This window comes from Rhinolophus hipposideros (genome assembly GCF_964194185.1).
Source record: "Rhinolophus hipposideros genome assembly, chromosome: 11".
Classification (NCBI taxonomy): Eukaryota; Metazoa; Chordata; class Mammalia; order Chiroptera; family Rhinolophidae; genus Rhinolophus; species Rhinolophus hipposideros.
The window spans coordinates 75,005,940-75,032,170 of NC_138057.1; the positions used below are offsets into that span (position 1 = coordinate 75,005,940).

At 41.5% G+C, this 26,231-nt stretch overlaps 1 protein-coding gene across 11 annotated transcripts in view; it reads right to left on the minus strand.

The window, feature by feature from the left end:
• MAPKAP1 (MAPK associated protein 1) overlaps positions 1–26,231 on the minus strand; it is a 217,820-nt gene that overhangs the window by 76,529 nt on the left and 115,060 nt on the right. For all 11 annotated transcript variants that reach the window (XM_081066335.1, XM_081066328.1, XM_081066331.1 and 8 more), the window contains one exon: positions 15,793–15,902. In XM_081066335.1, the coding sequence (XP_080922461.1) occupies positions 15,793–15,902 (110 nt within the window). The remainder of the gene's footprint in view (positions 1–15,792; positions 15,903–26,231) is intronic.

Consider the following 26,231-nt stretch of genomic DNA (forward strand, 5'->3'; position numbering starts at 1 on the left):
TGTTATGGAAAAGCAGCTGTTTTCATTTATATTTGAGATATTAGTCATCCTTAGAAAGGGACGGAGTATTCAGCTAATAGCTTGTACTTTAACCTGCAGAAAATACAGGTCACAGACAAAACGCTGGCAATATAATGGTTATACTCATGTAACATTTTGTTCTTAAAAGGTTTGAAATGTTTATAATGGAAAGTAACCATTTAATCAGGATGTTCGCACAGAAAACTGACACCCAACACAATGAACTGGATTGTGGCTTTTAGGAGAAAGGAAGTTTCCAAACAGAAAGTCCATGCAAGTAAGAGAAAGAGAAATATTTCTAAGCTCTAGAATCTGAACGCAAGCTGTCTTCGTTTTACAAATTTTAAAATCTATTTTTACTTGTATCAAAGTAACGTGTATATAGTTTTGTATATACTGTATTATATAGTATTAAAAAGTAAATAATACTACAAGTCCTATCATGCAAACTGGTTAATTCCTGAGTCCATCCTGAGGCCCTTCTAACAGGCAATTAATAGCTTGAACATTTTGGCTATTTCTTCTGTCACTCCACTTCATATTTTATTAGCATTCCTATTCAGCTGTTTTAAAAAGTATTATCAATATCAGAATCTATTAACTTCCACTATGGAAGAGAAAGCTCTAACATGTGGTCTCTCCCTTTCTTTCACCACCACCCTCCAACCCCCTCCCCGTCCACACACACTTTGGAAAGTGAGTTTGCTTTAATTTCCTTTTTTCTGCAATACAGTGTGTGCAGTAGCTTCCTCCTGCTGGGCACCCATACTTGATTATCAATGCTGAAAATGTCTGTTTTTGGTGTACTCCTCTGGCTCCCCACAGATTCATTAGAGATTCATGTCATTAAGGGAACCTGGGAGGCAACTCATTTCAACTGATGTGCACTCCGTTTCATTTTTAAGACATTTACATTCGATGATTTAATTCTCAGAGGAAGTTTGATCTCCAATAATCACAGTACTGCGAATCTCTTCCTGACTAGGAAGTGGCAGGCCCTGGGCCTGGGCTGGCAGGGGAGCGGAGCAGCTGTGGGCCGCAGACAGGCTTTCATTGCTTCTCTTTAGCTCATTCCTCAACATGGGTGAGCCACCAACTCTGGGCCAGCTACAGTGCTAGCAAACAAAACGAAACCTGTTCTTCTCCCCAAGGGGCTTTCATCATCCTCAAATGAAAGCTCCACACCTGCCCCGAACCTCTCCTAAGGGAAAGGGGGGCTTCTCATCCTTCTCCTTCGTAACGTACTCACAACATCTACCAAGATCAATGGATTGTGAACTTCCTGAGGCAGGCCCATGGTGCCTCTGATGCAAGGCTGAGCAGCTGAGGGACAGTGTGCTCTCTAGCAGCTTCCATGGCTGAGATATGGCCCGTACCTCTTAAGTTCCACTGTCGATTCAGATCACTCACTGCTCATGAATTCACCCGCCATAGCGGCCCTGTCCACTTCTCCTGCATCAAGGAGTGGTGTTGGTAGTCATTTTGGGGATGCTGAAATGGAAAGACTGAGGTAATGCTGATCCTGGGCAAGAGGGCCTCCCTTCAGAGGAGAACTCACACAACTGGGGATTCACAAAGTCCTTCTTGTCAGAAAATGGACAGACTAAAAGCCAGGAGAATGCCTAGCAAATGTATCTTGTTGGTATGTTTACTTTCTATTGGCCATCTCCCCCACTAGAATTAAAGCTCTCTTGGAACAGGCCCCATCATCCTTATTCACTGCCTGGAACGTAGTAGAGACTCCATAAATATTTACTGAGTGATGAGTTTGGTTTTGGACACTCTGTGCTTGAGAGAGCTGCATGACCCTCAGGATTTTTTACACTTAAATCACACTTTGTCTTAACTTTATCTTAATTCATGTATTTCTTTTCAATGCAAATTTTTGTTTTAAAAGGAAAGCTGGGGTTTTGTTATGATCTTTTATGATTATGTGGTGACAATTTGGGGGAAGACTGTGGAGTTCCAATAGACCACTTATCTTTGCAGCACTTAGGCTGTAATCGCATCTCACTGACTTTCTGTTTGAAAAACTGGTTCGATGGCACAGCAGAATCTATATACCTTGGTGACTGCCCTACTGTGATCAGCAGCGAGGTAACACGAGAAGTGGGTGCTGCAGGGCCATTCCCGGGACTGCCTCACGGGGCCATTCTGATGCCTTTTCCTGATTTCAGTCATCTTTGTCTCTGGGCTTTACTGTCATTACAAGGCAGAAAAAGAAATACCCTCACCAATGAGCTATTTTTCTTCGTGTATTTAAAGCTGTTGCAGAAAGTACCAGTATTTGTAACTTACTCAAAATGGAAAACCTCATTATGAAAAGTTGGTATTACAATTTTTAAAACTGCCTTTTCAGTTGCTTATGGAGGAAGACTGGCTCCAGGGTCAGGTCTCTGAAAGCAGTGAGATGGACGTTAGATGCCTCTGGTCTCTGGGCTGGTCTTGGAGCAGTCTTCTGCAGTAGGTAACTCTTCTAACGAGACGGTTTTCACGTAAAGTGGCTCAATTCAGTCTCGGTAGAGGTAGTTTTCCTTACGGCTACTAACAGGATAAATACATGAATGGGCTGCCTGAAGAGACGGGGCCTTCTGCTTCCTCTAGGGGCGATCGATACGCTTCATGGAGGGACGTGAGGGGCAGATGCAGAGCTCCGACCTCTCTGTCTGGAACTCCTGTCATCATTTCAAAAATCATGTTGGTGTTTACATTTCATTTTTTAAATGTTTTCTGAGAGAAAGCAATAGACTCTATGAGCTCCTCAACTGTTAATACTAAGGCTTTTAGAAATCACTTGTAGATCAAATATATGGTGATGGAAGGAGAACTGACTCTGGGTGGTGAACACACAATGGGATTTATAGATGATGTAATACAGAATTGTACACCTGAAATTATGTAATTTCATTAACAATTGTCACCCCAATAAAAAAAGATAAAATGTCACCCCAATAAAAAAAAAGATTAAAAAAAAGAAATCACTTGTAGACATGTTTATGACAGACAATTGTACTTTGTCTACTTTACCTCTAGAATCCTTGGCATAGTCAATTAAACTTGCTGATATAAGCTATATGGTGAATGAGACTTGTGATCATTAGCCCACGCCTATATATATGTTTTCCTCTTAGTCCAAAGTCATTAGAGCTGACTCTGGATCTAGTTTTCTCCTTGTTCAAAGTAAAGGGTGCTTCCAGCAGGTCCATATCCAAATACAATTCAAAGGCTGGTTCTCTTACAGGGTATGACTTCTGCAGACTTAATTCATAGGGAAACAAAAGGCGCAGACATAGGCCAAGTCATATGAGTAGGAAAGGAAGTAATTCAAACCCTAAAAAGCCAGATTTTATGGTGTGCCTGAGGTGGCAGTGGCAATAGGGATAAAGGCAGCTGACATCCACTGAGCACTTACTATGGATTAAGTGTTTTACATTCAGGCAAAACAACAACCCTACAAGGTAGGTATTAGTATCCCTATTGACAGAAAAGGTAACTCAGGTTAGAAAGGTTTGATGACCTGCCTAACCTCACAGCTTGTGTGACAGGTACAGTTGGGGTGGGGACCCAGGCTGATTTGGTTCCAGAGCCTGTGTCTTTTCTACTGCATTATGTTGCCATGTCCAGCTGATGCAGGTGCACTGGTCTGTCTACGGAGAAAAGTACACCTGCCTCCTGAGCTGTGAATCCAGAAACCTTAGCCAGTGCAGAGGCCCAGCCCAGTAGTTAGGAATGTGAACTCTTTTGTCACACATCTGGGTTGGAGCCCCAACTCCCCAACTTCCCAGCTGTGTGACCTTGCACAAGTCCTGTATCCTGTCTGACCTTTTGTTTTCTCACTTATAAAACAAAAACAATAACCAATTCAAATAGTTGTTTTAAGGATTAAATGAGATGATAAAAAAAAGTGTCTGGCAGATTGCCTGGCAAATTTTGAATATTCAGTAAATCATTATTATATTCATAACTCTATATGCTACTTAAAACTACAGGTCAATGGAAGAAATTGTGACATCAAAGATGTCGTTTAACATATCAAGTGATAAAAGATCCCAGAAAAAGAAATAAAGATTAGTGTTTTCCATGCCACAAAGACGTATATTTGAAAATTCAGAATTATATTGTATTAATATTAGTATAACTTATATTGACAAGTAGAATCTAACTATGTATTTTTAATTTTATAAATTCTTTCCTATTTTATTATCAACATTTTTAAATCACAGAAAAGTTGAAAGAACTGTACACTAAAAATCTACAAAGCCACCACTTAGATCCTACAATTACTATTTTATTATATTTGCTTTATCACATATCTATCCATCGGTCCATATTTTTAAAAAAAAGCATTTCAAAGTAAGAAGCAGACAGCAATATATTCACCTCTAAACACTTCATCGTGCATAATGTTAACTGATGTTCAATATTTGTTTAGATTCTTTCACTTTTTGGTAAAATTTACATACAGTGATATGCACAAACCTTACAAGTACCGTGTGATAGTTCTGACAAATGCATACACCTTTGTGACACCAGCTCTTGTCAATATATAGACTATTATGTTTACTCCAGAAAGTTCCCTCATCTGCAGTACATTTTAAGTGGGGAGGCTGTGGTACAGGGAGAAAACACTGGGCTCCAGAATCAAGGGGTCTAGGTTCAAAACTCATCTATATTACTTATTGGCGCCACACACACACACACACACACACACACACACACACACACGCAGTCTCAGGTTTCTCAACCACAACAAAGAGATAATGCCCATCTCACAAGGTCTTTGTAAAAGTTAAATATAAAAATACCTGGAATACAGTTAAGTGTTCAGTAGATGTAACCAAAGGGTACTTTCTCTCTACTCCCCTCCCCAGATCCCCCTAATCTGAGAATGGTCCCTTCAAAAGGAAAATGGTAAGGATAAAAAAACACACACACAACAAACAGCAACAACAACAAACACAAAGCAACACTTAAATGAGAGATGAGGGGAAAAGGCATCTTCTCTGCATGGGCAGTCCTCTCCCAATTTATCCACTCTGACTTCAGCTAATTAAACATCTGTCTCCACGGTCTTCTCAGCAAATTAGTCATCCCCACTTTGTGACACTGATTGTTGGTTGCAGCCTTATCCCCACTTGCTACCATTCCCAGAAACTTCTAGTTTACTCACTAGTCACATGGCAGGGAATGATGCAGGGTCCCCATTAACCCCCTACGGTTGCCCTTGGTGCCAGTGCTGTTCATAATGCTGCCAGACGTGTCCTTAGATGTGTCACCCCAAAATAAACCTGTTAAGGGGTGACAACTTTTTTGTCTACATTTCTGATATCCAGCGTTTATGATGCATTTTTCTAAGTGCTATATACATGTACCAGACTAAAATACTTAACAGAAAATCTGTTTTTTAAGCTAGTTTTGATGACAAAGCAAGCAGGTTAACAACATAAGGTCTCAAATGAGGTGAACTGGAGTCTAGTGAATACCAGCTGGCTCTCTCCAGACATAAACAAAGCTTTGCTGGTGAACGAAGGGCCAGTAAGCAAACAAGTGAAATGGCCTGGACTTTCTTACATACTGGGGTGGTAGTGCTGGTGTGTGTGTGTGTGTGTGTGTGTGTGTGTGTGTGAACACACACACCTGCTTAAGCAGGAAAGGGGGAGGTGAGGTGAGGAGAATTGTATTCTAAATTACAGGGCATTTCTTAAAAACAGTTTTCTGAAATTAAACTTCCTCTCAATCCCTCTTTCCACTAAAACAACTGACTTAAGATTGACTTTAAGAACTATCTTTTAGAAAGATAAATGGCCAATAAAAACATTTACCAATGCTTAATTACACCAAAAACCCAGAAATGCAAGGTAAAACTAGGTATTAACTGCTAACTATAATTTGACAAAAATTAAAGATTGACAACGTCCAGTGTTGGTAAGGGAGTGGGAAAAAAGGCGCTGTCACGTAATCGAGTGTCAAAGAATGGGTATACACTTTTCAAAGGGCAATTTGTTATTCTGCACATTTTAAATAAACAACCTTCTGACAAGAAATCCTGTATTTAAAACCCAGCACAAAGGTGCAATGATTAGTCCTAAAAGATTGTTCACTGCATGTTTTACACAAACTGAAAATTTGGAAATAATTGAAATCTAAATGTCCCTCAATAGAGAGCTAAGCTAAATTTAACTAGTAAAATAAAAATGCAGTGGTCAGTCTAATACAGAATGCTTATGACATACTGAGTAAAAAAAAAAAAAAAAAAGCAAAATCATGTATCTTGTATGGTATTTAAAAAACCTTTTGCAGATACATTTTTCTTTAGTTCATTTAACAAACATTTATGGAGTGTCCTCTATTTCATAGGCACGCAGCTAGATGCTGTCTATATAGTGATTTTTCAAAAAACAGCAACAAAAAAACCCTCAAGAAACAGGGTCCTGCTCCCACAAAACTTACAGTCTACATGTATATCCGTGTGTGAACTTAAAAAAAAAAAAGAAAAACAAAAACCTAAAGGATTTACACCAAAGAAAGAGGACATCTTCACTTTTCACTTCACACACCTCCAAAATATCTGATTTTCCCCCCAAGTATTTTATTTAAAAAAAAATCTTTAAAAGCCTTTTACCTGCACCTTGTTTTAATATTATAATAATACCAGGAGAACTGGTGGCAGCTCCCAGCTGTTTTAATTCCCCCTAAACTGTGCGTTAAGCTCTAACACTAAGAGATCAGTCTTTATCATGGCGTCCGCCCGTTTCCTGGCCTGCGCACCTCCCACTTCCCACACCTCAGTCCAGGGCCCACCAGTCCTCCACAGTCTCCTGACCGGTGTCTCTGTCTTCTGTTTATGTCCTCTAATCCATTTTTAAAAACATAGACGGCATTTTCTAAAAGAAACTACAAGTACGTTGCTGTCCTCTGCCGTCGGAATGAAGTTCAAATTCAACAGTTTACAAACACGATCTGGTCTCAAACGACCACTTTGGCCTCATCATTCCCCACCCTCTCAACTCCTTCCTACTCTGCTGCTTTATCACACGGAGCGACAATGTGCGGTTTCCAGGAGGCATCGCGCCCTCTCCGTTCCCTCAGCCTGAACGCTCTTTCCCATCCCTCTTCACTGCCATTTGTTGCTCCTTTTCAGGTCTCAGCCGGACAGTCCTCCGTGAGTCCCTAAGACTGGGCTAGAGCTCCCCTCCCACACTGTGCACCCAGGCCCTAGACTTATTTCTACTCATCATGTGCATGGCTTTGCAACAGCCTATTTGTCTGTCTCCCCAACTAAACAGTAAGTGTCGAGGGGAAGGACCACTCCTTGGCTTCTACAAACTCCCGAGTGCCTACATAGTGCTTCCTGCACAGTAAGCCTCCAGCGGATAGACGCACTTCTTCTAATTCTCAGTATACTGTCAGGCCTGGTCTGGTCAGATCTGGCCCTACCGAGCTCTGCCCTGTTCCTGCTCCAGTAATTTGGAATGTCTGCATTTGTGACTACATCTCAGAACATCTCTGGAATGTTCTTCTCACTCGTCCCTCTGAAGTTCTAATGAATCTTCAAAAAGCTGCCAAAGAAACCACTTACACCACAGCGTCTTTTGCAGGCCCCTGCCTCACCCAGTAGTTGGAAGCACTCCCTTACCTGTGTGTTTACCATATTCTACTGCCTCCTCTTCTGTTTTCTCAATGGGTTTTTTTACCTGATTTCTAGAACAGCGGCTGGCACAGAGCAGAGCACTGGCCGGTGACTGCTGAACTACACAGGGCACCTCAGAGCCAGTCAGAGCTTTACAGCATGTTTGGCCCTTGCCTTCAGTATTTGTTGACCAATCCTCCCTCAACCTCTCCCACGTGACAGCAGAGAAAAGGAAGGCTCAGAGGGGTTAAGTACATGATTTACACATTCAGTTAACAGTTTCTTATTTGAAGATACATTTCTTTCATTTTTTAACATTTCTAAAATCAATGCTTACAATCAATATGTACATTTAATGCAGTAGTGTTTCACATTGTCCCTTCTAAGCTGCTATTAAATTAGTGGTGCTCTAGAACTGTCCCCAGGGGGCCCCGGGAAAGGCCCTCTGACTTCACAATGTGTGTACCTGCTGTACCGCCACATAACCTCTCAGGAGGGTATGTCTTTTCTCTTCTTTCATTCTGCTTTTCCTTAATCTAATCCATTCTGGTGACTGCCCCAGATGGAGTGAATGAATAGATTTTGTGATGAAAAAGGAACTCTTGAAAGATTAGTGACTAGCAGGAAGAGTAAATGCTGGTCAAATGTAGTTTTGGTGAATGATAGATTTCAAGTTTTTCTCATGTGGCGGTTGTGAAGCTCATAACACCCTTCTAAAATAATTGGGTCTCTAAAGTGGTTCCAAAAGATTTTTACTTGACATAAATTCTCTAAACTTCTATGCTTTCTGGATAAAATAGTTGACTGCAATGCCATCTTTAATGTGCTCTGCTCTATACTCAAGAAGATCCATCAGAAGCCTGAGAGCACTCCCGATGGGGGACACTCAGGAGAGATGACACAGGAGAGAGGAGGCGAGGAGGGATATTTGACTTGGAGCCTCTGGCCTGGGGTACTTCTGAGTTAGACACTGAAACACCTTAGTGGTCCTAACTTACCATCTATCAGTTTCCCACTGGATCTCTGGATACTGAATATCAGGTCTTGATTTCTTACCCAGCCCCTGTGCATGAGTGGCAACAGCATGGTTATTTATTCTTTTGTGATGAGGAGCAGTTTTCTGCAGAAATTACTGCTTTTCTGACAAAGAACATTTAAATAGTCCCATTTACCTTTTCTTCGTCATCTTTTTTTTTTTAAAGGATTACCCGCTACAGCTTAAGGAAACCACACGTCTTGTGTGTCTGGCTTACAAACTACTTTCATAGAAGAAACATTACTGAATTTTCTGTCTTTACAATTACACATGAAGTAGTACGCTGTTCAACCCCATAGCTGGCAGATTCCTTAGACTTTGGAGAGCATTTCAGGTTAGAAGAATGTTAAAAACCCTACTCTACCTAAAACTTATGGGCTTCTTTTTTCCATAGGGTAGCTCAGGACAGGTGTATGTTGCTTTAAGAAAGCTAGACATAAAACATTAAAACTGACACCAATACAGACAAACTGTGCAATTACAAAAAGAATTCCTGGCTTTATATCCAGATTCACCACAGGGTTCCTTTAAATGCTGCACTTCCCTAGCGCAGTTAGATCTTAGACTCAATGAACATTTCTGTTTACAGAATTTTAAATTTGTTCTCCCATTAGGGTTCTAATAAGCAACATGGTACAATAAAAAGAGTACAGGCTTTGAGGTCAAAAAAGCCCAGATTCCAATTTAGAATCTGACATTTACTAACTGGAAATTTGGGTAACTTGAACTTCTCTTAGAGCTGAGGAGAGGGAGGCTCACAGAGGGAAGTACATGATTACACATATAGTTATCATCGTTCATTAATTCTAAGACGTACTTTCCCCCCTACTTTTCTTTTCTTTCCCTTTTCTTTCCGCCTCCCTCCGCCCCCCTCTGGTTCAAGCCGTTGTTTCTCAGTCTAATTGTATAGGACACAGCTCCCTGGCCCAGGCTGGTATTATAAGCCTTGCGCTCCACCAGGCAGAGGCAGTTAGTGGCCAGCCCGCGGCAGCTCACGCCAACCTCCGGCTGCTCACGGCAGCCCAGCTCCAGGGAGAGCTATTGCTCACAATCTTAGCTGTGGAGGGCGCAGCTCACTGGCCCATGTGGGAATTGAACCGGCGACCTCCATGTTGGGAGCACGGAGCTCTAACCACCTGAGCCACCGGGCCACCGGGCTGCCCCTCCCCGCCCATGCACACACTTTTTAACATTCCTAAAGTCTCATCTGTAAAAGAGGAATAATATATTCTACTTTCTAGGGGTGTTGTGCAGGGGAAATGAGATAATATCTGTAAGCACACAAGACACTCAATAAATCAGCTCTTACCCTATTGGAATACATCTTGGGGAAAGATCAACTCTCTGGACACACAAATCCCCTTTAAAAACATTATTGATAAATAAGAAATGAATTGGTATATACAACTTTCTAGGTCTAGCTGGCATAAAAGTAAGGCCTCCTGTGTGAGGTGTTGCAAGGAGACAGTCAGAGACTGACTCTTGCTGCACATCTATTCCAGCAGGTCCCCATTAGGTCACAGGGCCGAATCCCCACCCTGGCTGCCAGGATTCTTGGTTTGGTCTGTATTTCTGTCACACTGCAACCATCAACTCTGTACTTCTTTCCAATTCTTTTCTTTATGTTTATATTCTCTGTGCCCCTTCCCCTTTTTGGGCCTCAGTGTATTTCAGTGTTTAGAAATTTAGATTTTATTCTGAATGCAACTGGAAATCATGATCTGCTTCATATTTTAAAAAAATCTCTCTGGCTACTGTACAGACAAAAGGCTGGAGGGGGCCAAGAGCAGGGGCAGGAAAACCAGCTGGAGTGCTATTTTCAACAGTCCAGGTGAAGTCATGGTGATCTGGATTCATCCAATGGAGATGGATCTGGGATACATTCGGGAGGTCAAACTGGCAGGACCTGCTAACGGATAAGACGTGGGGACATAGCACAGGAAAGAATTCAAGGGTCAATTTCACTACAACGTTCTTTTTTTTTAAAGCGGAGGTGGGGGAAGAGAGTGAAGCAAACTGACTGCAAAGAAATGTTCTTTTTTATACTAAAATACAGCAAGCTTTAATAGCCATTGCCCCTCTCCAACTCTTCTGGCTTAAATGTGAAGGTCACACTCTAAATGTCAATTTCCCAGGGAGGAGTCCTCTGACCATCCTATACTCTACCTTGAGCTCCCTGTAGCTTATTAGTGTCTCTCCCAGCCCCTTATAATTACCTTCCCCTGAGACTGTAAGGTCCTCCTCAGTGAGGGCCTGTAGACTTGCCTCACCACTGTCTCCCTGCGACAGTGTCATGCAGGGACTCTGGTCCTGCTCCCCACATAAGAACACAGGATATGGTGAGGCCAAAAAGGAACACCAACGGATTCATAGATAGGGGAGTCATACCACTATATTCTTGCTGGAGGCTGGGTTGGAGACACAAAAGCAAACATCTGCCAGTACCCCAACAAGGGGTCTTTCTGCACCCCAGTCTCGCTGGTGTCTGGGGGAGACACAGGAAGTAGGACCCACACAATGCGCAATCCGCCATCCGTTTTTCTGCCTGCCTGCCAGCCAACCTGCCAACTAACAAACCAACCAACCAACGCAGCCACGGCAGTTCTATCAGTGGCTAAGTGGCTAACTGGTTACAGCTGATGGCTAACCAGACACAGCTGATGGCCATCTACTACCCGAGGCAGCACCTTTCCATGTGAGGCTGAGAGCCTGGAAATTGCTTTTTGGGATTCTGTCCCCACAGACAGGCACAGGTCTGGCACATGAGAGCACATGATGAGTGAATGTACAACACAATGACAAATACATTATGGATCAATATGCATATTTTACATGAATTGTGAAGATAACACTTGAGAATCCAATGATGTCATCATTAGCTGTCCCTCAGATCAGAACCCTACACCCTGTGGATGTTTACAACCCGTCTGCTCTGAGCGGTACTTTAGGGAATAATGTTGGTAAGTCCTAGACTACATCAGAGGTGACAGTCTAGGTATCTTGGAAAATGTAGCAAATTAGCAAGCAATAAGGTGGTCTGTGACTCGAAACAGAGATGCTAAGAAGGAGTTTGCTTGACACAGCTAATGTTTATCTTTCAAATTCGAGGTGAAATTTTGTAAGGGAAAGATAGGAACGAATGCCTTAAGTCTTATTAACAACTTTGTAAGAACTTTTCTAAAGGATCTGCAGACTAATAAAATTTTGCCTTTCACTTTAAAAAGCAAGAATCCACAGGGGTAAGTAAAAGTTAATATGCTTCTGGTTCAATCTTTCAACAGATGATAAAGAAAAACACCTCCATTTCATAATGACAACAAATATTGAAATGGAGCCATGCAGAAAACTATTCTGCTCAGAAAATCCCACTTCAAAGCCTTCTCTCTTTTGTAGATCAAGAGATACCTATATAGCATGTTTACGTCAATGTTAGAATTGAAATTGGATCTGCTTCCATTTCTCAAGTGTCTCTGTCAGTCCCAACATGCTTCAGGAGGCTGGTAAAGGTTGGTGGGAAACAGCATTTTTAAACAACAACAACAATGAAATACTAAGTAGCTCAGAAGGTCACTGATTATACAGGTGAACTGGACAAAAGGAGAAGTTGATGAACAAAGGCCTTTACTCACTAAATAACAGGTGAGTATATTTTACCGGCTAAATCCAGGGACCTGACAGGCTACTCTTCATTATGGCAAAAACACATCCATCCAACTGTTAAAACTAGTGAAGAAGTATCAGCTAATTCTTCTAAAACTGGATTCGCCATTTACATTATTCTTAAACAATGGGGAATTTTTGCATTGCAATGCAGGTGGATTCCAAATGTCAAGTAGGTCAGTAATAAAATGAAAAGCCAGAGAGAAACTTTAAAAGAGACATTTAAAAATGGCCTTAAAAAATAGGCCTTAGCAAAGAACTGACTGGAACACACTGTGAAAGGATTACTATAGTTCAGCACATGAATATTAATAGTAAAAACCCTGCAGTGTTTGTGAAGTTATGACTTGATGAAATAATTACAAATAATGCAAGTCGAAATTTTAGATCAGTTACAAGTGTCTATAATGAAATTCTGTCCATAAAAAATAAAAATATTTTAAAACCCTAAGGGTTTCCATTGAGAAAGCTATTTACCTAAACAAAGAAGAATTCTTTTGCTTAAATATCTAGTATCCCCTTCTGATTTTTTACAAATGAAAATTGTGAAGAGTGCCAAAGGGAAGGGCAACAGAAAATTTAAACTTTAGGACTGTCATTAAGCCCCCATCTTGATTTAATAATAAGTAGTTCTCAATTTATTATTATTAAATGGAGAGCTGTCAATCTGGAAGAAAGATGGGAGAAGTTAAAGGTTTGTGGGTAAGCAGCGGAAGTTCACTGTCAGCCTATCAAAGGATTTCTGAAGTCTTGTTCTACTGGTACAACTAACCTCTAATGAAGAAATAGTAGGAGAACTCCCAACTCCACGTGGCACACGTTTAATCTCAAGTGGTTACTTCCCCCCTTTCACTGAAGTTCAAAAGGAGTAGCAAAAGGACAAGTGTTTTGCACTCAAATAGGTGAAGGCTATGTGAAAAGAGGGCTGAGCATGCTCATTCTGTCCCTGACGTGGGGGTGGCAGTCACCTTCTTGCAAAGACTGAGCAGGTCATTGTGGCAGAGGCTCAGGAAGTACAGCATGGGCGTCTCTAACCTAGCATCTCCCGCCATGTTAATGACTAACTTCATGTGTCATGATGGGTAAGTAATAAAGTATTTCATAGCCAACTGTGAGCACTGTAGACTTTTTTTTTTTTTTAAAGTAAATGTACTTGTGTTTCTCTCTATGACAAGAGGATTTTCCTCTTTTCATTGATCATCTTCCAAAACAGGTCCACTCCACAATACAAAGTTCAAAAATACAAAATACACCCTGCCTTGACCAAGCTAACCTTAAATAAACCACTTTGCCAAACTGGAGCTCCTTCTACTTCATGAGACCAGACTTAATAAAGCAATAGAAAGAGCTTCTTATTTTCAAAAGGTTTTTGAATTAAGAAAATGGACAGTAATTTATGTAAATGCATCAATCTCAATCGACTTCTCTAGCATGAAAAGGAATAAATAATGCAGATCACTGTTTTTCGGATAACGAGTCCTAACTCTTTGCCAAGGATATGGCAAAGACTCTGATGGAAATGACAGGGATGTGTATACAACGGTGAACATAAATAAATGTGTGTATGATAAACATGGTTGCTGGAGATGGACATAGATAAATAGCTCTTCAGTTGGACAGAGGTGGCTGGAGAGAGAGGGTAAGACACTGGTACAACGGTATCCCAGTAAGTTCATAGAGATTTCATGGTCTAAAAAAATCTGTGACTGCAGAATTTCTATGAAGAAGGTTAAAAAAGTTAGTTCTATCTCCTCTGGATAATTCAGAATACTGCTTAGAATATAATGAATATGTCACAAAATACACTATTATGTTAAGAAAATTTAGGGACAAAACAAGAAAGAAAAAAAAACAACCCCCCCCACCCCACGATCCTAAAGGAAGATGAATGCTTACTAAATATCTCTAAATATCTGAAGCTGTTTAAATGCTATTAGATTGGCACCTAGAACCCCTAAATAGCTCCTTTCCCCTGGGAAGGAGAGGCTATGCCTCTTCAATCATCCCCTAAATGCAAAGAGGTTTGACCCCCATGCAATGGATAAAAGTCACCCAAAAAATGAACAAAAGAGGTGTTTGGAAAAACCAGAACACCATTCATCCCAGCTAACGACTTGTTCATTATGAGTGATGATGGATAAAGACTTCTCATGCTGAGATGAAATCAAGATTTATATGCATTGTTTCCTCTCCCAACTTGTGGGAAGATCATCATCATTTAATTCTATCTCTGCGGCCAGTGATGGGCATCCAGAGAGCTGGTTATCAAACGGCGCAGTCAGCTGGCAAAAGCCGAAACGTGCAGTTGGCACATCTGGACGGAGCCGCCACAGCCGAGGGTGAACGATGACTCCTGGCAAGCATCCAAATTGCTTGCAGACGCTAGCAGGTCTCATCTACAACCGCCCCTACCAGCATCTCTCTCTCTCTCTCTCTTTTATGAGAATCAGATTTTCATTGCTCCATTCAATTGCTCTCCTCTGCCATTTTTTACAGCTCTTATCGTTCCCCTGGAATATGGCCTTGAGACAGCTCATCCGTGTCCTTCACTGTGTTATCTCTTCTAACTTTTATTAAAACTTCAGCTTTCATCTGAAGATAGCTAATTAAATCTGGAACAGATTATATGCCGCCGCTTAAAAAGAACACAAAACTATTTTCTCCAACCTGAACAATGCTTATTTTTCCTTCCAAAAGATGAAACCAAAGGTGTTTAAGAAGTCTCATTTATTTATAAAGCTAACATACTTGACATGTCGTATATAGGGTGATTTATATTCAAGTTGTCTGTGGCATGACAATTTTTTGAAGTATTTCTTAAAATAATTATTTCTCAATATTGGTAATATTTTTTCTCATATCCTTTAAATATCACAGCTTATTTTCTGTATAAAGTTGGGTAATGAGAAATTCGAGATTAACAAGGATTTCTGTGCATCCATTGATTTAGTTTAAATTTTTTTTTTTACAGTTGCCCTCATTTGATAAAAATGAAAATGTTTTCCTTATATTCCATCTGCCAAATACTAGCAACTCTAAGTCTCCCCCACTGAAAATTATGTGAAAACATGAAATTAAAAGCAGTGCTTCAAATTTAGGATTGATTGAGTTTTCAAAGACAGCTTTATATCGACCAATAGTTAGCACAAGTAGCTTAGTCTTAATCTACCATAAATTATTAATGATGGAACTTCCATAACTGATATGAACACATTCTTCTCACATATGCCACTGACCCCAGTACCTTCCTTGGGCACAGGGGCAACTTAAAAATCACTTTTTTGCTGTAAACCTGCTAACCAAGCCTTCTGGCAATGATATTTGAAACATCTTGAAGGCAGCCATTTCTCTCTCTCTCTCTCGTTTGCTCGCTCGCTCACAAACACCAAGCACTTTTAATTAAGGGTTAAGCTTCTATTGCCAGCATATCGTTCAACTATCCTACCTGAAATTTTCTGGGATCCTTTTCTTCGCTTCACTGCCTTTAACAAGATTTCTTTCATGGTGACCTTTGTGTTGTCCACCTGAATAAGGGAGAATCCATGAGCAGCATTTCTGTAGGAAAAGACAAATATTAAATCATCACCACCATTCAACCAGAGACATGTTATTGCAGTCTTCACTGTGTTTAAGAAAGTTTTAATAAGTGTACATCAAAGTGCCAATTATTTAAAACTAGGTTAAATAAACCTACTTCCAATAGGAGACAGAGAGAGAGAGAGAGAGAGAGAGAGAGAGAGAGAGAGAGAGAGAGAGAGAGAGAGAGAGAGAGGGGAAGGCAAGCATTCTAGTACGAACAGTTCCAAGTGAAAGAGAGGTCAGAGTTATGGAAGGTTTTTCTAATTTATCTCAAATTGAATCTAATTGGTCTGTGTGGGTCACTAGCACTGGCTCCCAAATGCAGCCCCATTCTGCAGTAAGGACTGACAAACGATAAACTTGGCTTATGTCAGTAGATGTCACTGCAGGCAGATACTACCATCATATTAAAGCCCGGGGAGGAATAATGTTATGTTGTGTGTGTGTATGTGTGGGGGGTATGATAGCCCAAAGTGACTTAGAATAAGGAAAAGAAAAGCTCTTTCTTACTGGCCAGTGAAACAAAACAAAACAAAGAACCCCCACTACATACACACACACATACACAGAGGCTATGTACACTTCAGTAGGAATGTTTTAATCTACTTAGTCCTAAAAGGTCAAACAAAATATTAGCTGAAGCATAAATAATTACAAAAGAAAACACTAACGCTACTTTGTAACTTCTAGCCAATCAAACTTATGGGGGGTGGGGGTTCATCTAGATAGGAAAAAACTGGTAAGGAACAAGTACCCTAAAAGCAGAAGCCCATCCCTGGGTGAGGTATAAGTTCACTAAGACTGTTAATTGCAATAGCAAGTGTCACAAATACTACTCACTATGCTTGGGCACTGGAACAAAACGGGCCAATTCCAAGCAGCTCATGTAACAAATGGGACCCACGTTTCCAACTATGGAACATGGGAATTGCCACAAGGAGTTTGGTTGCATTCCCATTTCCCCACAAGAATCTCAAAGGGGAACATGGCCAAAAAACATGGCAGAACTTCATATTGACAAGAAAACTGAAAGAAAAGCCAAGCCCCAAGCTAAGCCATGGAAAGGCTTCCCAATGGTAGGACAGGCTGCGAAGGGGCCTGAAACCTCACTTGGACCCAGTTAGGTGGCTGGCTTTCCACAGGGGCTGGGGGCCGATCTCCAAACCAAGGCCCCAATTTGCTTCCCTAATACAAAGACATCTCCACACCCCTCCTCTCCATACGGCTTGCTGTTTAATCCTTGACATTCCATTTGTTAAAAAGCAAAAGCCGACGCTGGTCTAGCCAGCACGATCATCCATTTTAACTTGGTCAAGTTCTTGCTATCGAACAGCAGGCCTGAGAACTGTCAAGCTAATTTTACTGAACACTCTGTTACTGAATCATGCCTGAGCCCTGGCCATTCTTTACCTCAGAAGCTGGACCCCATCCCAGAACAATCTTTAAAAGTTTATTTTACTGATCAAAGCAAAATAAGAAATAGCTCTTTTTTAAAAAAACTATATTTAGGGAGCGATGCAGTAAGTGATACTTTGGCAAGAGTACTGAAATGTAAAGTGCCTTGTGCATTTATAAACTTGGGGGTATTTGCTCTGGCACTAGGCCAGCGTGTGTTTGGAACAAGTGCCAATCATCCGCATTCAGACCTGCCTTTCCCAGCTTTCTCCTCAGAAGTCAGTGTGCGCTCCATCTGTGACAATATGTTGGGCGATAGATGAGGAGGGCCTAAAAGGGAACACAAGTTCTCGGGTACTCATACACGAGTACTGGGCTACGTCTCACAAACTTCCATCTACCTGGGTCCCACCTGAACTACTTTAGATTTGAGTCTGCTTATACATTGCTCACATTCTCTCCCAATCTGCTGCTGGCAGACAGCATTATTTCAAACTAGTATGTTTATCTTTTTCAGCATAGGCAGACTAAAAGCTCAAAAGGAAGCCTGGTGTTTGGACTCACTTCCATAAATTAAAAGTGTCCTTTTAAAAAGATTTTCGAACGGAGGAAAATCCCTAGTCCGTATTTTTCTGTCATTTTACCAAAATGTACCTGGGTGACAAGGTTAAAGCAAGCAGAGGAAATCCCTGGCACTTATCATCCACAGGCATTACTGATAAATTGTGTGGTGGAGGAATAAAGGATTACCGTCTGTATTTTTTCATTACACTTTTCTTTTGTTACAGAATACATAAATCCATTGTGGCACAATGTAATATGTATCACCATGCTACACCTGCGGACGCTTCCGAGCGGCTGCCATGTCTGTGCAGTCAGGAATGATAAGTGAACCACCCGTGAATGTTAACGATAGTGATCATTCTGAGGTAACTCGGCTCTCCATCTTCCTTTACAGCCTCCGTGCTGAAGCCAGGGTAGCAAGGTTCATGAGAGGAAAATGAAAACAACAGTGAAGGGACGGGGCGGCACGGCACTCGGAATGTGCCTTCACGGGTGCGCGCTATCTTACTCCGGGGCTCCATTTCGGTAAAAACGTGCACATTAAAAGGAGAACGAGGTTGTGACCCGCATGCTGCACACTCAACCAGACCTAATCCAAGTTTCCTCAGGCCAGTCTCGCAGTCCACTCCTTGCCCTCCAGACGAATGCCAACTCTGGATGTTGTTCTAAGTCTACAGCACGTAAGGGGGTAAAATGTTTCTCGAACACAAGAGTGCAGAATGTAAGTGGTTCTCAGAACCCAGCTACCGGCAGGTGCAACAGGGAAGTGATGCTCCCATTTCATGCATGGACATGGAGACGTGTCTACCACAATTTTCAGCCTCACTTCCAAACACTCTTGGGTTTTATGCCTCATTTCTTTATATCCAGGATTTTTTATGGGCTTTCTAAAAAGTCTATTGAAACACAACTTTTAAAGCTGCTTTTATTTAATATTGGGCATTGCGTCTGAGATCAAGAAGACCCTGATCTAAGGGGAAATGCTGGCGGCAGGTGGGTAGAGAGCTAGTCCACCTCCTTCCCTGGTGGCACTGCATTCCAGTCTCCGAGATGTGACCAGTGCTGGAGGACACTAGCCCTTGGACAAACAGGCAGATGGATGGACTGGACAGACAGACAGCTTGTTTGCCACCAGAGCAGGGCACTCAAAGGGCACTGGGCAAAAGCAGCTGCCCTGCCTGCCACAGCCCTGGGGGCTGCCTATGTTGGGTTTAGCACGAAGCGCCACTTCAGGGAGCTAAGTGCTGCCAGGAGCGCTTCAGTCAATTCAAGTCTCTGAAAAACTATGGGCATTTAAAAAACAGATTACTCACTTGAGAAATTCAGCTCTGTCCCAGTGCAAAGCCACTCAGTTATCGGAGGGAAATTTTTATACCAGCATTAACCTAACACAATGAGCATTTCTCTACTAAGTGTTAAACTAGAGGTGATGTAGGACAGAGAGGAAGTAGGGGCACAGTCTTTATCTGAAAAGCTTAGATTCTGTTCATGGGGAGAGAGCTGGAACCAGAACCTAAGTTGGAAGGCAACATGTTGGAGAGGAAATCACATGGGCTGGGAGTTAAATATTCCTCGGTTCAAATCCTGGTTCCATAGCTAAACAAAATGCTGCCTTAACATGTGGGAACCTCAGCTGCACCCATGAAACGAGGAGGCCACCTCCCTACAGAATTGTCAGGAGGCTAAAATAGACAACAAATGCCAAGCACCTGGCACTAAGGCTGGCAAGCAGTAAAAGGAGTTCACAAATGTTAGCTCTTGTGTTCCCCTTGTCCCAAGGCATCATCTCAAGAGAAGAGGCCCCGTTCATCACCTCTCCCCTGGCCCCTCAGCAGAGTTTGCTTATTCAGGGGGAATGGATCTCAACTGTCATTGTTTATAACTGATGACACAGGGCCATTAAAATGTGCAATTTGCTGGGCATGGCGGCAGCATTCAGGAGCACTGTCAGCAAGCAGCCTCTGGCCTGGGCACCAGCTTCCCACCCCAAAAGCTCAAATGAGAGCACTCTGGGCTCCACTGTCAAGGTTTTCCTTTCTGAGAGTGTAAACCGGGGAAGTGCATTTCATCTCAGCTTATTTCATTGGCTTCGGATGGGGATGATGGAAGCTCCAAATTATGGAGGTGCTGCAAATTCAATGAGACTTACTAAGAGCTTTTTGATCTGCACAGTACGAGATATTATTATTCAACAATTATAACAATAATAGTAGCAACTACTACCTATTGAACACTTGCTATGTGCCAGGTGCTGTGTTAAGCTTTTAAGATCTGTATTAACTTATTCAATCCTAAAATTGGTACTATTATTATATTCATTTTACAAAAACTGAGGCTGCAGATCTTAGGGAATTACCTGTGGTCACTCATCTATCAAAGACTCTATTTTGGATTGAGAAGTCAACAGTATGATCCCTAACCCCAGGAGCATAGTCCAATGGGAAAGAAAAAGAAGCAAAGAATTACAGTTCTGTGTGATGAGCAGAAAGACGCCAGCTCAGAGTGCACGTAACCCAGCCGGGCGGAGGGGAGGGGGTCAGAGAGAAGCTGCTTAGTGAAGATGTCTCCAAACATCGTCATCGTGTGCTTCTATGCCATACTCAGAAAGATGGCGGCAGCGCCAGGAGGCAGCAGAGCACAGTAATCCTGTTTTGCCTTTTTTGAGTGAACGGCATGATCTCTCTAACTTTCAGTTTCCTCGTCTACAAAATGTAACAAGGATTAGATGGCGAGACTGTTGTGAGGGCTAAGTACTGCTGAAGTAGTTAAAATACACCCGTCACATAGTAAATGCTCAATAAGCAGTACTTAATGTACTAACTGTGTGCTTTTCTCCATATGAACAAAGAAGTGATATATCATGATGAGACAATAGCAACAGTCAACACTGATTGAGCATTTACTTTGTTCATTTAATCCTCCCAGGAAAGGCAGGAGCTGTCATCAGGCCCATAATCGAGGAAATTAAGGTTTGGCAAGGTTAGGACACTTGCCTGGAGTTACACAGCTAATAAGTGGAGGAGTCAGGAACCTGAACCCAGGTCAGCCAGACTCCGAAGCCTGAGTTTCAAGCCCCTCTACAGCCCTAAAGGGAGTCTTGGGGACTCAGGGGAAGAAGAGATGTCCAGAGAGCACATCCTTCAGATGGGAACCACTGACCCAATCTATGGAAAAGGTTCAACTTCCACTGGAACAAGTTCAGTTTGAGTATAGATGTTCCAAGTCTTAGACTAATCATATGACTTACAAGATCCCTTTGCAAAAGCCCTTGGAGAATGTCATGGTTTCATGAGCCAGTGTCAGTTTATGGAAGTGGGAAAAGGCTGCCAAGAGTAGCGCTCGATTCTCCAGTCCTGACCAGTTCATAACAGTGATGAAGACACTCCTTTGGTCCCAACTCCACGCGTGTGCCTTCTCTAGCACTTCGAGGTAGAAAAGGAAAACATATGAGCAAGAGAAAGCCGTGCAATAACTGTAGCATACCTGCTTTAAAGCAAGTCCTTGGGGTATTACTTTATCCATAAAGAGAGTTTACACTAGTGTGAATGCCACATTTTGTTTCCCCTTTCACCGACAAAATTTTTCTTTAAAGATCAAAGTGTATTGTATGAGTATGCAACGTTTGACATTGGACAAAGTACTCTTTTTCAAAACAGACATTTTCCAAAAACATAACTCGCTAGACTAATGGGCAGTGAGAAGCCAAAATGACTGCCCTCCGCCTTCTCCTTGTGTATCTTTGCCAGAGTCCTTGGGACTTGCCAAATCTGGTCATGCCTGCTTAGCTTGCTCGACTGATTGTGCCAGAAAAGAAAATAAGACACAGATGTATTTGAGCTCTTTGAGATGCCAGTAAGAGAGACAGCTAATGGCTTCATTTCGACCCTCCCCTTCCAGCTGGGCACAGGTGGGGGATAATGAGGTCCCTCTCCCTAATCAAACTCAATTATTTACTACTCTATATAACCGCAAAGCCATTCACATTCAGTCAGAATATAAAACACACCGTGGGCTACTTCCAACCGCTGCCGCTGGGTATTTATAACAAACTCAAGTGGCTAACAGTTTGCCTTGGCAGGAGTTTAAGTGTGTAAAGTTTTGCAAACTGTTTCTGTTCAAATATGTCCTGCTGAAATGGGGTCCCAGGCGGGGTTCCATAACTGTCAGGTCAGTGAACTGCATAACATCTGAGAATGTATTCACCATGCAGTGCAGACAGGATCTGGAAATCAAACGCTTCGTTCTATCGCAACCTTCTGAGAAGCATCACAGTTTTTGCAACAGCAAGACTGACATTGTATTAATAAACATTACAAGTCACTAGCCTGACACGTACGCAGCAGCTGACAGACTCCAACATCAGCTGAGGGGAGAACAGAGGAAATCAAAATGAGACACAGTAAGGAAACATGGCCAAAGGGGGTGGATTATGAAACAAATCACATTAACGTCAGAAATGTGAGTCCTAAACTTTTAAGATATATAGCAACTAAAGCAGCAATCTGGTATAATTTTTGGATACCAGAGTAAGTTGATGGCTATCTAAAATGTATGCTTTTATTGGAGGAACAAACTGAAGCTTGGCACACTATCAACAGACAGACATTCCAGTGAGCAAAACATACATATTTAGCTTGTCTGACCTTTAAATTCTTAGAAGTATGTAATTAATGCTTTCCATCTTTATTACTTGCTCCAATATTTCTGCCACTTTAAAGAGACAAAGAAAAATCTTTTCTTTTCTCTAGACAGTAGCTGTTGCCAAAAAGGAAATCAAGTCAGATTTACAAATACAAAATTAAACAGGCTGCATATGTTACATTTACATACACGAGGACAATCTGGACAACAAAAATGTTTGCTGATACAACAGAATGAAAAGAAACAACACACAGTTGGTCTGTGACTCGAGCAAATAATAACAAGGAAAATTTATACCCACATCGCCAGGCCTGGTTACAAAGAACCCAGTCATCCTCTTTTTCATTCCTTATGCTATTTTAGCTCTGTCCCTTACCAAACTGTATGACCTTGGTTAAGAAACTACCTGTCTCTGATCCTCAGCCTATACAGATGCTCCTCGACTTACGAGGCAGTTATGTCCCGATAAACCCGTCGTAAGTTGAAAATATCCTAAGTTGAAAATGCATTGAATGCACTTAACCTACTGAACAACACATCGTAGCTTAACTCAGCCTACCTTAAACGTGCTCAGAACACAATATCTGAAAAACGCTGGCAACAGTGCACTGGAGAGTATCAGTGGTTTACCCTCATGCCTGCCCAACTGGGAGCTGCGGCTCGGGGCCCAGCCTCACAAGAGGGTATCATAACGCATATCACTAACAGGCAAAGACCAACATTCAAAATCAAAGAACTGTTTCTACTGGATGCGTATTGCTTTCACATCATCATAAAGTTGAAAAATCTTAAGTCAAACCATCGTAAGTCGGAGATGGTCCTTATATTAAAAAATAAGTTGCTTATAAGGGATAAATGAGATAATGGCTACTGGGGGCGCTAAACTGAATGGGGATGCAAAAATGCTTGTTTCCTTTTTTTGTCTTTTCTCCTCTCCAAAAAAGACGATGTCACATAAAAGTAGGAGAGGTTTCAGACTAATGATATCCTTTCATAAAGGTCTGGTTACTTGGGATAGGCTGTGCAGATCCAGTCAAGAAGGTACATTAAAACTCCTGACTCTTTTGAAAAGCCCTCGTACAGGAAAGAGCAATGAATCTAGGACATGCCTCTTTAAAAGGCAGCCAATCTTTCCCTTCATGCAGAACCAAGAGAGGCTCGGCCATCTCTGGGAGTCCTCTGGGAGTCCTGGGGGCCACACTGCCCCAGGCAGCCCAGCTTGTGGTGCAGGCCCCTCCACTGCCTAAGCCAATGGTCCCTTTCCCAAACAGCAAACTCCTAACTGGATTCTGCAGTCTTGGTTAGAACAGTTCCTTTCCCATGTCTACCTGATACATTTTAAGTAAAACACATACAGGAGGGCAGTTGAACTGCTCTTCTTACTGACTTCTGATCTAGGGGGGATTCTGTCCAGAGTAGATAGCAGTCAACGATTTAGAGTCCTGTTTATATACACATTTGATCTGTCCAAAATCAACCAAGAACAAAGGATATCTTAGAAATCCACTTGCTGATCTGGGCAAGGAGGCAGTTTCCATTAGGAGGCTACTAATTTACAAGTAGAGTAATCCATTCTCTTTCCCCAAACATGATTCTATTTCCAAAGGCTTCCTGGGCGCAAGGGCCAGAAGGGGAGAACATCAAAAGGCACCCAGCTCCACGTTCCTTTCCACAGAACACTTTTCCAATTAGTTAACTTTTAAAATGTAAATAACTATATAATATAATAAAATAACTTATTTTCTTTGCATGAATGAACAAAGAGAAGTTTTAAATTTTCTTTTGAATGAAGAAACATAGCTCTTTAAAAATTTTTCGATAATGGCCATGTATTGTGTAATAAAAAATAACCTGAAGAAAGGTTAAACCTCATAGACACCTTAGTGTGAATTATTCCAACTGATAAATCTCTGACAGAAATAACAAAAATAGCAACTATATAATACTTCCTGCATACCAGGCTCTGAGCTAATTTCCTCATAGCAGCATTTCCTACCTGAGGTACAAGGGCCTCCAGAGTCAATGGATGAATTCATAGGCTAAATTTCAGAATTTAAAATTTTGCTTTTAGTTCAATGAAAATATCACACACACACACACACACACACAAATACACATATATATTTAGTTCAATGACAATCATATGATTTTCACTGAAAAGCAAAACTGTATATATACTGATGTACAGCTGACATTTGAACATGGGTTAGAACTGCACGGGTCTACTTATACGCATTTTTTCCCCCAGTAAATATGTACAGTACTGTAAATGTATTTTCCTTATGATTGTCTTAATAGCATTTCCTTTTCTCTAGCTGACTTTATTGTAAGAATACGGTATGTAATACACATACAACACAAAGTATGTGTTAACTGTTTATGTTATTGGTAAGGCTTCTGGTCAACAGTAGGTAATTAGTAGTCAAGTTTTTGGGGAGTCAAAAGTTACACGCAGATTTCTGACTGCACAGGGGCTTGGGTCAGCCCCTAACTGGTGCGTTATTTGAAGGTCAACTGTATACATAGTGACTTATGTAAGGGATAGGCATCTACAGATATAGGCTCCTCCCAGTCTTCCATGTTCCCCGTCTCCACCCAGCTGGAGGAGCCGAGTCACCACTTAGAGGAAAAATACCCAGGGCAGCCACCTGACCCTAGTCAGACCCATATGAACAAGAAACAAATTTACTAGCATAAGCCAGGGTGCACAGAAAGGGCCCACACCCATTCATTTAAGTATTGTCTATGGCTACCTTCGTGCTACTATGGCAGAGCGCAGTTAGAGTGAATGGCCCCTACGACATTTATTACCTGGCTCTTTAGAGCAAAGTTTGCCAACTGTGGGATGAAGCTGGTGAGATTTGGGGGGTTGTGTTTTCCAGCAGCTAGAGCTATTTAACATCACTGATAGACTTAGTAGAGGCCAAAGTTGCATGCAAAGTTTGCTGAATAGAGAAAAGTGATGGGAAAAGTGGGCACAAGGCTCAGTGATGTCTGAACAGAGAGGAATAGGCTTGCTGATTCCTGAATAATTCAGGCTCTGAAGTGCCCAAGTCACACTGTGCACAGATATCTACACAGAGGACCTATGTAACAGACCAACTGACCTCAGAAAGTAGGGTGACCAATCATCCTGGTTCACCCGGAACTGAGGTGCTGCTCTTGGATGTAAGACTTCCAATTTTTTTTTAAATTTTTATTGGGGAATATTGGGGAACAGTGTGTTTTTCCAGGACCCATCAGCTCCAAGTCAAGTTGTTGTTTTCAATCTAGTTGTGGAGGGTGCAGCTCACTGGCCCATGTGGGAATCGAACTGGCGACCTTGGTGTTATGAGCACTGAGCTCTAACCAACTGAGCCAACTGGCCGCCCCAAGACTTCCAATTTTGAAACAGGGAAAGTCGTGGGCAAACTGGAATAAACTAGTCATCCTAGAGAATATTCAAGTAAAGGACATTTACAATTTGGGGAAGATGCACTATAAATCAAGTGTCCCATTAAAGTAATGGACTAGCAGTTAAAAATACATTCATTATTTAAAAGGACAAATAATAATATGGTAATCTGATGTTTCATATGAAAATCAAAAGACTCAAGTTGACAAGTAAAACATTTACCACCCATTAAACCCAACATCAGAGATTTAATTTCAGGAAAACATTATCTGTTGCACTGAAGTTGTTAATTTGTATTTTATTAATGTTAC